The sequence below is a fragment of the Emys orbicularis genome, chromosome 1 (assembly GCF_028017835.1).
Source record: "Emys orbicularis isolate rEmyOrb1 chromosome 1, rEmyOrb1.hap1, whole genome shotgun sequence".
In the NCBI taxonomy this organism is placed as follows: Eukaryota; Metazoa; Chordata; order Testudines; family Emydidae; genus Emys; species Emys orbicularis.
This window is the reverse complement of record NC_088683.1, coordinates 342,188,172-342,203,438: the sequence shown is the minus strand read 5'-3', so window position 1 is coordinate 342,203,438 and position 15,267 is coordinate 342,188,172. Positions and strand designations below refer to the sequence as shown.

The 15,267-nt window shown below is 44.3% G+C and overlaps 1 protein-coding gene across 1 annotated transcript in view; it reads left to right on the top strand.

Annotated features, from left to right (window-relative positions):
* Window positions 1-15,267, top strand: part of HEPHL1 (hephaestin like 1) — a 63,632-nt gene that overhangs the window by 31,029 nt on the left and 17,336 nt on the right. Inside the window, exons 7-12 of the mRNA XM_065409870.1 lie at window positions 1,189-1,328; window positions 1,509-1,640; window positions 4,984-5,195; window positions 5,952-6,102; window positions 7,290-7,502; window positions 10,996-11,194. Coding sequence (XP_065265942.1) covers window positions 1,189-1,328; window positions 1,509-1,640; window positions 4,984-5,195; window positions 5,952-6,102; window positions 7,290-7,502; window positions 10,996-11,194 — 1,047 coding nt within the window. The remainder of the gene's footprint in view (window positions 1-1,188; window positions 1,329-1,508; window positions 1,641-4,983; window positions 5,196-5,951; window positions 6,103-7,289; window positions 7,503-10,995; window positions 11,195-15,267) is intronic.

Here is a 15,267-nt window from a genome sequence, read left to right as displayed (position 1 = left end):
TGGGAAGGAGTTGTGGTGGATCACAACCTCAACAGGAGTCAGAAATGCGATGCTGTTGCAAAAAAAGCAAATGCAATTTTAGGTTGCATTAACAGAGGCTTAGCATGCAAGTCACAAGTGATAATACCACTCTACTCAGCGCTGATTAGGTCTCAACTGGAGTACTGTGTCCAATTTTGGTCACCAGTGTATAGAAGGGATGTAGAAAAACTGGAAGGATCCAGAGGCGAGCAGCAAAGATGATCAAAGGGATAGAATGCAAGCTATATGAGCAAAGGCTGAGGGAACTGGGTATGTTGAGTTTGGAAAAGAGGAGATTAAGGTGGGACATGATAGCAGGCTTCAAATACTTGAAAGGCTACTTTTAAAGAAGATAGAGAAAAGTTGTTCTCTCTTGCCACAGAGGGCAGGACAAGAGGTAATGGGTTCAAACTACAGCACAACAGACGTAGGAAGATTTTCCTGAGATTTAATCCTAACTGTAAGAATAGTAGGACAATGGAACAGACTGCCTAGAGAGGTTGTGGAAGCTCCTTCACTGGAGGTTTTCAAAAGGAGACTGGATAGCCATTTGTCTTGGATGGTTTAGACCCAACAAATCCTGCATTTTGGTAGGGGGTTAGACTAGATGACCCTTACAGTCCCATCTAACCCCCTATGGTTCTATGATCTTGTTCTTCACACTCCCTTCCTGTCATTTCTAACAACAGCCACATTCCACCTTTCCAGAATTTGAAATCAGATGACGACACTGTCACTTAATTCTGGAATGTATAACCTGCCAAGGCAAGAAGTTTCAGACAAACTATTAGACTGATCTCTAGGTCTGGTTCTGGATCTGCAGTGCCGTTCTGTTCTCTATAATGCACATTTTTTGTTGGTTAATCTTCACACAGAGCTCCCATTCATAACCATGGGACTTCCAGTCATGATACAGGCTCAGCATATGATGGTACCTGAATTCTGGGACATAACAATGCCATAACAACATGACAACAACAATAATAATATACCTAGCTTTTATATAGTGTTTTTTATCAGTAGATCATAAGAATGGCCATACTGGATAGATCCATTGTCCATCTAGTCCTGTGTCCTGTCTCATCTGAGAGAAGGACTTTTGCCCTAAGTGAAGTGTTATAAATGTATATGCTACTATGTAATCAGTCTGATTTGTTTATTTCACAGTGAGTCTGCATCATTCTTTACACAAGGGACTGATAGAATAGGAGGACAATATTGGAAAGTTCAGTATGTGGAATACACTGATGACAAGTTTACCAGAAAGAAGAACCGAACTGAGGCTACAATGCACCTTGGAATACTTGGTACAGTAAATATTTTCAGGTCCTATCACAGCCTCATTTGTAAGCATGCAATTCCAGTCCACCTCAGTGGGAATTTTGTGCATGTAGCTATTAGAAAAATCAGCCCCATTCTGTAGAGGGGGCAATATTTTTATGCTTGGCAGTTGTTCTAAGTGACTCCTTTCCTGCTCTGTTTTCAAGGCCCAGTTATCAAGGCTGAAGTGGGAGATACTTTGTTAGTTACTTTTGCCAACAAAGCTGAGAAGAACTATAGCATTATGCCACATGGTGTGAGCTATAGCAAGCAATCAGAAGGAACATCATATTTAGATGGTACGTTTCAGCTGTGTGCGTGATGAAGGTAGGATTGTTGCGATCTGGTTTATGTGAAGCTAACTCTCCTAATCTGTAGCATCAGGGCCGGCTCCAGCATTTCTGCCGCCCCAAGCACAAAAAAAAAAAAAAAAAAAAAGCCGCGATCGCGATCGGCGGCAGCAATTGAAAGAAAAAAAAAAAAGCCGCGATCGGCGGTGACAGGTCAGCGGCAGGTCCTTCGCTCCTAGAGGGAGTGAGGGACCTGCCGCCCCCGAATTGCCGCAGGTGCCGCCCCTCTCCCTTGGCCGCCCCAAGCACCTGCTTGTTAAGCTGGTGCCTGGAGCCGGCCCTGTGTAGCATTATAGTTTTGTCTGCTTCATATAGTCAAAGATTTTAAGCCCAGAAGGGATCCTTAGATCATCTAGTCCAGTGGTGGGCAACCTGCGGCCCGCATGCCGCACACGGCCCATCAGGGTAATCCGCTGGCAGGCCACCAGACCGTTTGTTTACATTTACACAGCCACCTGCAGCTCCCAGTGGCCGCGGTTCGCCGTTCCCGGCCAATGGAAGCTGCAGGAAGTGGAGCCCCCCACCACTGATCTAGTGTGACCTTCTGTATAACACAGGCCATAGAAATACATTCAGTTACTCTGTGTTGGATCCTCCACTTGGATTTGACCAGACAATGCATTGGAGACAGGGCCGGCTCCAGGCACCAGCGCAGGAAGCAGGTGCTTGGGGCAGCCAATGGAAAGGGGCGGCACATCCGGGTCTTCAGCGGCAATTCGGCGGCGGGTCCCTCAGTCCCTCTCGGAGGGAAGGACCTGCCGCTGAATTGCTGCCGAAGAATGAAGCGGCGTGGTAAAGCAGCCACCGAAGTGCCGCCAGTCGCGGCTTTTTTTTTTTTTTTCTCTTTGCCGCTTGGGGCGGCAAAAAAGCTGGAGCCAGCCCTGATTGGAGACTAATAGATATTTTCCCATCTTGTAATGTCAAATGAAAATCATGGGCCAGATTATGATCTCAGTTATACTAGTGGAAATCTAGAATAAGTCAACTGAAGTCAATGGAGCTACACTGTATTTGCACCAGAGTAACTGATATTAGAATCTGGTACCATATCTCTTTGTTTGTCTTGTTTTTTTAAATATTGCAGTTCTTTAGGCTATTGCTGTTAATAATTTAGGATCTGATCTGAGCTACTTATTTTTTCTGCCCTCTTCTGCCTCTCCCCACACACACCCAGCTGTAATGGTAGCATTGTTTTGATGTTCTGATGTTCTAATCACAGTGGCACATTGTGATACACCTGGAACATTGAGCAGCACTGGAGGTACCTTTTGCCCAATGTAACTGGAAAGCAGCAAAACAGTTAATCCTTGTAAATACATACATGTTGATATGAAATCTCCCACATTATAAATTAGGCCTAAACATTCTAGTTCCCTAATCTGAGAATATTTCTGCATAGTCTCTGTAACACTTTTTGTCTAATTTAAAACATTCAAGAGAAGGGCAAGTCACTTGTTGGCTGACCTGCTTTGTTTCAACTGCCCTGGCAGCACTCAGAACTAACACACAGGACATATTCCCAGCAGAGAGTTGTACAGAGCGAGTAAAGGGAAAATGTAAACAAACGAATGAAATCAATACAAACAACAGCAGCACACTCTGCTACGCTTTCAATCACTGATCTCCCGTGGGCATCCAGGCAGCCAGCAGTGTTGTTCTCCTGAAACAAGACCACCCTGAGGCCAGCCTTGATGTCATCAGTAAAGACCCTGCTGCCACCAACGTCAGCAACAGTCCCCTGATTGAAGTGTGCTTCTGCTCTGTCTGCTCACATTCATGTTCTGACCTCAGTGGGAGTTCTCTAGTAATAGGGCCCTAGGCGATGCACTCATTCCTGTGGCCATGCTTGGCATGGATTGGCCCAAGTAGCTGACTGTACCTTGGGTGCATTATGTAGCTTTTTTTGTTATGACATCTAGACATATTCTCCCGTCCTGCAGCTCACTCCTATTCTGTGGCAGACGGTTATTTATCTCCAAAGCGATGCTATTTTGTTTACTAAGAGCTGTCATTTTTCATTCCTCAGTATAACTTTCTGCTTCTGCATTCTTTATAGTGTGGTTTGTAGCCTCAAGTAATAATATCAATATACTCGTTCATAGTCCATCTAAGCCTTCAAATGTATCCTCTGTGGTCCTATTAAATATTTCAGGAGCCCAGTTGAAATAAACTGCCACAGAGAGAATAAAATGCACACAGCCTGCCAGTGGCAGACACATTTAACTACAGTGAGACAACCAGCCCAATCAATGATTTCTTCAATCTTAAAGCACATTTTGGGCCTGCTTTTGCTCACATTGAAGCCAGTGGATGTTTTACCATTGTGTTTGAAGGGTGCAGAATCGACTCATTTTTCTAACCAGCCTAGAAAGTCCTTTTTGTAAGTTTTCAGTCAGTGATACTGACATTCTCCATGGCAGGTGTGTTACTAGTTTAACATTGTCCCTGAGTTTGCTGTGAATGGCAATATACCAAACCTTTGCATGACAGTACCCCCTTCCAAGTAAGTCACAACATATAAACAGCAAGCAACACTCCCGAGACCATAACAAAGTTTCTGGTGTGCTGTTGCAGAGCCAGAAAGAAACAGATAACAGAGTCTGAATTCAGTGGTAGCCGTGTGTGTTAGTCTGTATCAGCAAAAAAAACGAGGAGTCCTTGTGGCACCTTAGAGACTAACAAATTTATTTGGGCATAAGCTTTCGTGGGATAGAACCCACTTCATCAGAAAAATGTGTTAGTCTCTAAGGGCAGGTCTACACTTACTTCCTGGTCCGGCCGTAAGCAATCGATCTTCTGGGATTGATTTATCGCATCTTGTCTAGACGCGATAAATCGATCCCGGATCGATCCCGGAAGTGCTTGCCGTCGATGCCGGTACTCCAGCTCGGCGAGAGGAGTACGCGGCATTGACGGGGGAGCCTGCCTGCCGCGTCTGGACCCGCGGTAAGTTCGAACTAAGGTATTTCGAATTCAGCTACGTTATTAACGTAGGGGGGTTAGTGTGGACCAGGCCTAAGGTGCCACAAGGACTCCTGGTTTTTTTTAGAGTCTGAATTAGTAAGTAGCCACAGCTCCACCTGCTGTCAATGGGAGTCGGGCATGCCCAGCCCCTTGGAAAAGGGCAGTGAATATTTGGACAGTGTTTGTGTTGCTTTTTTGCTTAGAACTGAGAATGTGTCTTCAGAAACTAATGACTGTGACCGACCTCCAACTATTACTTATTTTCTGGGAAATGGAAGAAAAGTGTAATTTTTGGGGGGGGATGCTTTTATTGGCTTTGTATTTTAAGGACATTGGAAGCTGGGAGCACATGTTAAACCCTGTGAGACCTTCACATACAAATGGAGAGTGCCTGAAAACGTTGGCCCAACCGCCAGCGATCCGCCATGCCTGACCTACCTGTACTACTCAGCATCTGATCCAGTCATGGACACCAACTCTGGCCTCGTAGGACCTTTGATAGTTTGTAGGAAAAACACTTTGAATCATGATGGAACACAGGTACTAACTGTGTTTACCTATCCTGAATGGCATGATTTGGTGATCTGTGGAGAAGGTCACATCCAGGTCTGAATTGCACAACGTGGGCTCAGCCCAATTAATAAAATATTGGAAAGGGTAAACAAATATCATTATTCAGGGTGGAAGCTCATCAGTGGAAGCTAAGTGTGTTATAGTTGTATCTTTGTTTTTTCCATTTTCCCTGAAGCACAACATTTGTTTATTCCCATCATTTGTCATACAGACTAGAGCTGGACCCAAGCTATGAAGTTCTGATCTGGCTCTGAACTTCCCCATGGTTGGGGGTGTTTGGATCTGGACTCAACATTGACATTGGGGCCAGATGCAAAGTTTGGATCCAGATCCGCATCTGAACATCATCATAGTTCCTGGGTGTTCAGATCAGGGGCTTTGGTGTGTGCCTATCTCTGTGGGTCTCTGTGTATCAGTTAATATGAATTCAGATAGCATGGTGATGAGTGCAGTATAAGAAGCTATACACACTAAAGTAGAACATGGATCCTCAATCTGGGGGTCATGAACAGGTCTCATGGAGTCATGAACAACCTACCTTTCTTTATGGCTGAATGGAAAAGGTCCTGGTGTGACATGGGGTGCTGGTATGGAGAAGGTCGAGAGCCACTGAAGCAGAGTATTTATTTTGCTATCACGAAGTTCATGAGAAAAAAAGTCTTTACATGTGTAATTCTGCAGGCACCTTTCATTTTAATGCATTTGCTTCCTCCCTGACTGCAGAAAGGAATAGACAAGGAATTTTATCTGCTCTTCACAGTCTTTGATGAGAATCTCAGCTGGTATCTTGACAAAAATATTAAGGTGTTTACTGGGGACCCCTCAAAGGTAAACAATGAAGATGAGGATTTCCGGGAATCCAACAAGATGCACGGTATGGAATCTGTAAATAAGACTTTCCAGAGATATTTAAGAAGATGAATAGTGAAGGTGTAAGACTTACCAAATTTTGTCATCATTCATTGCTGCTGTTATAATGCGTTTCTTTGTGAGGGCATGTGCTCTGGGATTGCCTATCCTGATGTAGGGCCAGATTCTGATTCCCTAACTCACACTGAATAGTACTTTGCTCCCATTGCAGTAGATAAGACTACATCTCATTCTGCATCTCAGCATGTGTAAGGGGATCAGAATCTGGCTCTTAGGCACTATCCTGATGGGCCCAAGACACTCTGACTAGCTGTGTGACCTGGATCAACTCACTTAACCTCTCTGTGTCTCAGTTTCCCTGTCTATAAAATGAAAATAATCTATTACACCTATGCAGTCAACTGCTCATGTTACATCAATTAATTATAAAGGAAATATTGTGAAATACTATGCATGTGGTGTCTATCAGCATCACATACTTTAGATTAACTATGCCTGCCTTAATTCATTTCCTATAAACTCAGAATTGGATTTGTTCAGCTTATTATATTTAATTCTTACAGTATGAGGCAGTATCTCTTAATAGTTCCTTATGCTGACATGGCACTTTTCATCCAAGTATTGCAGAGTCCTTTACAAACCTTACTGATCTTAGCTCCACAACACCCCTGGGAAATAAAGAGGGATTACTAGCCTCATTATATAAAAATGTAAATTGAGACAAAGTATGGTTAAGTGACTTGGTCTATGTAACGGGAAGGCTGAGTCACAGCTGGGACTATAACCTAGGTCTCCTTACGCCCACTCCTTTGCCTTAACCATCAGTGTATTGGCGTTTCCTAATTTATAGGACTGCTGTGAGGCTTAATTAATGTTAGGAAAGCACTTTGAAATGCTTGGATGAAAGCTGCCATCGCAGTGTAAAGAATTATTAAGAGATCCCATTTCACAGACTAAGAATGAAATCTAACATTAGCTCAGATACCCAGACAGGAGTTTATAGGAACAGCATTAAGGCAATTAATCTTCTGTACTTGATGTTGATAGGTACCACCTGTGCAGTGCTTCGCAGAAGACCCTTCCCGATTAATTAATGGGACATACTCAGTCAGAGTTCCCTGGCTAGACATGCTAGCAGAATATTTGCAGAATTACGACACATCTTACTAACTGGACTGTCTTCTCCTTCAGCTGTAAATGGCTACTTGTTCGGTAATCTGCCAGGATTGGTGATGTGCAAGGATGACAAAGTTTCTTGGCATATGATTGGCCTAGGCACCTTCACGGACATGCATGGAGTTCATTTCCAAGGAAACACCATCCATTTGAGCGGGACGACAAGGGATACTCTGGCCTTGTTTCCGCACTCGTCAGGGACGGCGCTCATGCAGCCAGACCACGTGGGTATGTTTTTGAATTTATCTCAGTATTGCTCTGGTCACAGGAATCAAAGGGCTTGATTATCACTTATGTTAAGGCCCATTTACATTGCTCTGGCAATGTGAAGGGGCCATAGAGTATGTGTGAATCAAGGATCCTTAATTCGGGCCAAAGTTCTTTATTGCCAAGATGCTAGAATTCAGGTAAGTATGTACACCAAGGAACAAAAGACAGCACCCCCACATTGATGGGCATGGGATAGACTGACAGGCAGGCAGAGAGGATCATCATAAAATGTTCCATAACTCTAAATACAACATTTTGAATAAAGGTAAAATTCACCCCCATGAACAAGGCCAGCAACCACTTAAGATCTATAGTGAAGTCTTAAGTAGGACTGAAGTGAGGCATAGCCTTGTGCCTCTGTACTTGACTCCGTTTCACCTACAGAGTATGCATAAAAGGTCTTCCCATTTCTCCATTAATCATCCAGTGATGTGATGTTTTCAAAATTAATATGGGACAAATTCTGCACTCAGAGAGGCTTTGCAAACATTAGGGTCCAATGTTGTTTTCCTTTACACTGGTGTAACTCCAGTGGAGTTGTTACAGTTTCTCAACAGTGTAGCTGAGAGAAGAATTTGGCCAGAGCATTTAACAAACACCTGCATTGTGAGCTAGGGGTGTGATTCCCCTGCTCATGTACACACAATTGTGCGAGCTCTCCTACCCACCAGTTTCAGGAGGGTCTGTATTCTTCATGGCTCAGTTGTGCCTGCTCTGCCACTACCTGCGCTACCGCGGCTACACTGCTATTTAGATGAGAGCGCTCATGAGTATGTGTATATGAGCACCGGAATCACACCCCTAGCTCATAGAATCATAGGGCTGGAAGGGACCTCGAGAGGACTTCTAGTCCAGTCCCCTGCACTCCAGGCAGGACTGAGTATTATCTAGACCATCCCTGACAGGTGTTTGTCCAACCTGCTCTTAAAAATCCCCAATGATGGAGATTCCACAACCTCCCTAGGCAGTTTATTCCAGTGCTTAACTAAAACACAGCTCTTGCTGTGAGCAGGATTCAAAGCTGAGCAGGGAAACCACACTGGATTTCAGCTCCAATGCCTAACCTCTCAGCCATCACAGCTGTGGGTAGCTATAGTGTAGACATAGCTGATGTGACATCAATGGGAGTTATGAATGTTTATTAGCGAGCAGGATTTGGTCTATTGTGTGATGAGTGTAAGTATGGACTAGAAAGAAAATTCTGTTCCAGCATGCATTCTATGCAATGCCATCATCTACAATGGAATTACAGAGTATAAATCTAGACCAGAATTTGGGCATCTGAACAAACAATAATCTACCTTTTTCATGATCCTGCACTAACGAGAAGCTGGAGTGAATGGCTTAATGGATTTTTTCAGTCGCTAACATCTGTGATTCATCATAATTAAAGGATGTTTTACTTCTCTATAACCTTTGCTTTATAAGCAGTAGGGTGGGATTGGAATCTAGTATGTAGAGCAAGGTTCTGAGAGTTAGGAAGCGTGGGTTCTAATTCTGGCTAGACCACTGAGCCACTGAGTTGGTCTTGAATACATCACTTAACTTCTCTGTGCCTCAGCTTGCCCAGCTACAAATAGATCTGAAAACATTTACCTACCTCACCGGGGTATTGCAAGATGTAACTATTCAGAGCCAGATTGTGGTCAGCCTCTGCTTGGGTACACCAGAAGGAGGATGCAAGAAGCCTTGCCCATCTTTCGCACATTTATGGGAAGCCACCACTGTCCTTGTAAGCCCTGAGAACAAGAGCTGCTCAGAACTAGGCCCCTGTGGGTGAGAACCTCTCTAGAAGGACAGAGAGGAGTCATGGCTTCCCCTAACTCTCTTTGCACTTGCCAGTGGGGATGGTCAGATGCTGCACCCTCCTATTTAGTATAGGCCCAAGCATTCATCCCTTCTTCATGCTGGTGAATACGTGGGTGGCACAACTGGCCCCTATGTATTGCAGTAATTCCAAGTCAGATCAGGGCCCGTTATGCCAGGTGCTGTACAAACACCTACTAAGAGTCGTCCCTTCCCTGAAGAGCTTACACTCGAAGGGCTAGTCTACACTAGAAGCGCTACAGTGGCGCACCTGCATCGAAGACACTCCCTGCTGACAGGAGAGAGCTCTTCTGTCAGCATAATAAAACCACCTCTGCGAGAGGCGGTAGCTCTCTTGCTGACTTAGCACTGTCCACCCCAGCGCTTAGGTCAGTGTCACTTATGTCGCTCATTCACACTGCTGAGCGACATAAGTTATACTGACATAACCTGTAGTGTAGACAAGCCCAGAGGAATGGCACAACAGCTGTGCTCTCAGGAGCTCTGGGAGTCATTGTGGCACAGTGCCTTCCAGAACGTTCCCTGGGACAAGACTGCTCTGCACTAGCCACTCTCCTGGGCTGGGCCTTCATGGTGCAATCTGTCAGTTAATACAAGTATTGATGTTTGCAAAGCACTTTGAGACTGTTAGATAAAAGGTGCTATGTTCTTGTTCCTCACTTTACTATTTGATCAATGACTTCACATCTACACAGTTGATCAGGTATTAACATTAAAGCTCTGGCACTGGATAGGTGCCTAAAACACAAGCCAATGTCAGCAGAAGCTGAATGCCAACTAAAATGGAGCTGAATCTTCTAAGCAAGAGTCCATTATCTCTCAGCAAAGTGGTGTTCAGCAGCCTGCAGTTGGATTTGCTGCCCGATCCCACCTAACAAAGTGGGTAGGATGCCCTAGTGTCCCCGTTATATTCTTTGAAGGAACAGCTGCAGAAAAAGAAATGGCACTGTAGTATTAGAAAAATGATGTTACTCCTGGGATAGCTGCCTTGAAATTCTGCAGTTGGAAGTGTTATACCCATAGATAACGCAGCTACCTGGATGGTACTTAAGGATAGTAGGGGTTTGCTGGCCAGCTCATTTCTAAAAGCCAGCCATCTTATTGACAGTTGACCGTAAATCAGTACTCCCTCAGCTAAAAGGGCTTATCCAGGTTTAAATAATGAGAAATAATTAAGGATGATGTTTAGGGATTTCTAGGGAAGATTATGACAGTTCTCATGAGGGTAGCAAAGTTACTTGCTTTCTCAAGGATACATTTGTGTCAGTGGTCACGTTTGGTCATTACATACCAGAATCAGTGAGTGAATACTCCCATTGATCCTGAAAAGACTTACATTGCAGGATCAAGACCATAGTTTGTAAATGGCAAAAGGAGATAAGTGGTGTATTTCCATTTCACTGAATGCATTGAAAACCACATGTGCGTACATCTGCACCTGTGAGGATCTCCACTTATCTCAGCAGGGCTCTGTGTTAGAACAAGTGTCTGGCTGCATGGCTCTCAGTGTGATAGCAGGTCTAGTTTGCTTTGGGGACAGGTTACTAAAGTATGAGGAATGGGGTTTTATCTTTAATCCTGTCATTTTATCCTTTATATAAATCCCCAGTGCATTCCCTTGCAGGCATTTTTAAAGTGGTTTGCAGAACATTTGATCACTTTGTGGCTGGAATGAAACAGATGTATGAAGTGAATAGCTGTAACAGTACAGCTCGCCCTGGGCAGCCCTATGGAACCATGAGAACATATTACATTGCTGCGGAAGAAGTGGAATGGGATTATGCACCTAATAAAACCTGGGCTCTGAGTGGCAAAGATGCAAGGTACTGAAGTCAAATTAACAGCAAACTGTATTCATGGGTATTCATACCTGCTCTGATGGGGAAATCTAAACATATTTTGGGTTTCAGAAAAGCTAGCTAGTACTTTTGGAATGTGTTAGATGTTTGCTAAAACAGGTATTTTCTGCAAAGAAATTATAATACAATATTTATTTCTTACTGAATAATGTGATTTCCGGGTAAAAATTTAAAAAGTGCTTAAGTGACTTAGGAACCTAGTCTCATTGAAAGCCAGTGGCATGGAGGCTCCTAAGACCTAGATGATCAAAGGGATTTAAGTGCCTAGCTTCTCTTCTCAAAGGTATGAGGTGCCTAGCTCCCACAGGAATCAGGCACCTACGTTACTTTTGAAAATGGGACTCGGTCTCCTAACTCAGTTAGGCACTTTTGAAAATGTTATTCTATATTTTTAGATATTAAATTACAGCTCGGTTCTCTGGCTAACATTCCCTTGTGAGCTGATGCTGCTGAGGTTTTAGATTCCCTGGCAATGTTTTGGCCTTGGATTTCTCTTTTCAGTTCCCTTACCCCTGCTTACTGAGCCCTTTCTGTTGAGCTGTAGATAGATAAACACAGACCAGAGAGTGTAACAGTGGCATCTGGTGGCTAAATATGATATCATCACTTTAAGTTTAATATTGTAGTGCCTTATAACCTGGGGATGGGACACAGCGTTCGGATCCTTATCAGAACTTTTCCAAAATGTGGGGCTGGGATAGCAAAGGGGTGGATCCAGGGTATTGTTTCACCCCATTATAGGAACAGCACCAAAGTGAATTCTAGTCATTGAGTAGCTGTTTAAAAGAGAGGCTTTAGCTCAGCCAGAAGTTATGGGCTTGATGCAGGAGTTACTGGGTGATGTTCCAAGACCTGTGTTATGCAGAAGGTCAGACTAGATGATCATAATCGTCCCTTCTGGCCTTAAAATCTATAAATCAAGTTTTTAAAATGTAAAGTATCTTCACGTTATTATTATTTATTGTAGTGGCTCACTAGTGGCTAGAGACCCCAACCAAGACTGAAGCCCCACAGTGCCCTGAACTGAGCAAACACATGAGACAGTCCCTGCCTTGAAGAGCTTACAATCTAAGGCCCTGATCCTGCAACTGGCAATGTGCAGGCTGATCTCCATCTGGCACTTCAGTGAAGTAATGTGATATAATGCAATAGAGTATTGAGCCAACCGCATTGGTATCACATTTAGCCACAGAGGGTCAGATTTTCAAAAGAATTCTGCTCCCATTTTGGCACATACGTTTTCAAAGTGCTCAGCACCCAGCAGCTCCCATTAGCAGTAGGTGCTGATCACTTTGGAAAGTGTGGTCACTTCATTTATGCCTTAAGGAGAGCTGCTAAGTGCCAGGCTCTTTGAAAATCTGGCCCAGGATGACACAGTTACATGCTCTGGTCTATATATACCCAAACAGATGGGACACAGGGAAGAGGGGCCTGAACAAAGAAATCCAACAACCCCAGGATAAATAAATGGGATTGAAGCGCACACACACTTTGCTGAGTCGATGCCTAAGAGACTTGCCCAAGATCACCTAAGCAGTATAACTACACTTGTCTCTAGAGCCCCTTGCCAATTTGGGGTTTTTCTTTTACAGTCATATATTCCTATTTGTTCAAATGTTTTTTCTCTCTCCTGTTTCTGTGTGAAAGACCCACTCGAAACGGGAAAACAGCTAAACTGACTGACAGTATGGGGAAAGAAACTGAAACTGACTCGGTCAACAAATTGAAAATTTAGAAAAGGTCATTCTTTCATTTCTTTCTGTTTTAGTAACCTTAGGAGGTACAGTTCTTGTAACAATGGCAAGTCAGCAGGGTGATTATTAAATGGATGGTGTCCCTTTATATCTGTTTAGGGGGTGGGTTCTGGGCCTCTGTCACGAATGCTGTTTTACAGGCAAGTGTTTCCTGGGTGCTCCACTTTGATGATGTGAATAAATAATTTACCTTTGGCTGGAGGAGTTTAAAGGTCTTATCCTGCAAATGCTTAAACACATGGTTAACTTTACTTACCATAAGCACTGCCTCTGAGTTCAGTGGGACTGCTCAGATGAATAAAGTTGCATACCCTCAATGTATGCAGGATCAGACACGACATTAAGAATCACACACAGTCAAGATGAAGTCAGAATAGTGTTTACTTATATAGAAAGTAATTTTACTTTATCACCTAAATAAAAATCAGGTACAGTGCAAGTAAATCAGGTACCAAACTCACTTTGGTTTGAAAAGCTGGTTATCTTTTTTGTTCACAGGGTTGTTGTAGCTGTATTGGTCCCATGATATGAGAGAGACAAGGTGGGTCCGATAATATCTTTTACTGGTCCACCCACCTTGTCTCTCCTTTTTTTCGTATATTTAGGGTTAAGAAAAGTATTTACCTTTTCCACAAACTTTTTTTTAAAATTCTTTTAAATTTTGCCAGCAATAAGTATTTTGTTTTTCCCCGTTCTTTATATTCTTGGACAGATAAGTTAATCTGCCACAGGACTAGAACTGCAAAGTACGAGAATTCAGGCAAATCTGATTATTCTACTGGCTCATTTGAGGATTGCTTCAGTTACCATTATAGTTAATGGAAGGACTCCTGTTGACATCAGGTGGCTTTGGATCAGGCCCTTCGAGCTCGATCCTGCAAGATTCTGAGCACTCTCAACTCCCACTTAAGTTAGAGTCACTCAGCCACTGCTAGGAATAAGACCTTATTGAAGATGAAGTAGCTCAGGTCCTGTCTATTGGAAAATCCACCCCTGGTTGCAGCACAGTAGCCCCCCACCTAGTTAAAACACAGTATGGGCTTCCAGTATAGCCACAGCCAAACCATGTTTTTTTAACTGTTCTCCTGAATTGTGCTGCTGTAGGGAAACTTGGACTCTGCAAAGAATTTCAGAGGCATCTATGTGCAATGCCCATTTACTTCCAAGCCTCCAAAGAACATAAAAGGGAGTTTGAACCTGGCAACTTCAAAAAGACAAACCACTTCAGAAATATGTGCCAGTCTGGCAAAATGTACCCAGTTACAAAAATGAGGAGTACAAAGGAGCCAAGAAAGATAGATTTATTGAGAACCATTGCCAGTATGTTATGTAACAGTGTGGAAGAATCCCAGAAAGAGTCACTTTCTCCTAACAAGGAACGTGATTAAAACAATGTCAGCTCCACCCTTGGCAAAAGATTGCTCTTGTACGTCCATGCAAAGTACGAAAGTTGGCACATGTTCTGCTTTCATTTTGCAAAAGCATGCTGTGAGCCAACCTAGAGATTCCCCTCCAAGAGCGCCTCTTGAAGGTGACACTGCAATGAAAGGCCAATGCTCCCAGAAGAGAGTGGAAACAATCTCCTGTTTGTTTGTTTTGAGTGCCCCCTAATGACCAATCCACCCTTTTTCTAGTATTTGGTCCAAGATGCTGGGGTTTGGGGCCGGGGAGAAGCAGTGTGATTATGTAAACCTGGAGTAGGAGGACTGGATAATTGGTATCCCCAAAATGAGAACTTTATGTATACTGGCATTATGGTCAGAGCCAGAAATGTGTAACATATAGTAAAAGCATCAGTGGCTAGTGCAGGGATGAGCAAACTACAGCCCGCAGGCTGAGCCGTTTTAAACCGTCCCATGAGCGCCTGCTGGGGAGCCAAGTCGGGGCCACACCACGTGGCTCAGCCCTGCTGCAGCACTCCAACCGGGGCACCGGGTCGGGGGCTGCACCACGTGGCTCCCGGAAGCCACGGCATGGCCCCGCTCTGAGGGTTGGGGGCCTCTCCACACCTAGGAGCCGGAGAAGGGACATGCCACTGCTTCCGGGAGCCGCTTGAGGTAAGCGCCGCTCGGAGCCTACACCCCTGAGCCTCCTCCTGGGCCCCAACCCCCTGCCCCAGCCCTGATCCCCCTCCCACCCTCCAAAACCCTCAATCCCAGCACGGAGCACCTTCCTGCACCCCAAACCTCTCAGCCCCATGCCAGAGCCCGCACCCCCAACTGGAACCTGCACCCCTTCCCGCACCCCTGCCCCAGCCCTGATCCCCCTCCAAACCCCTCAGTC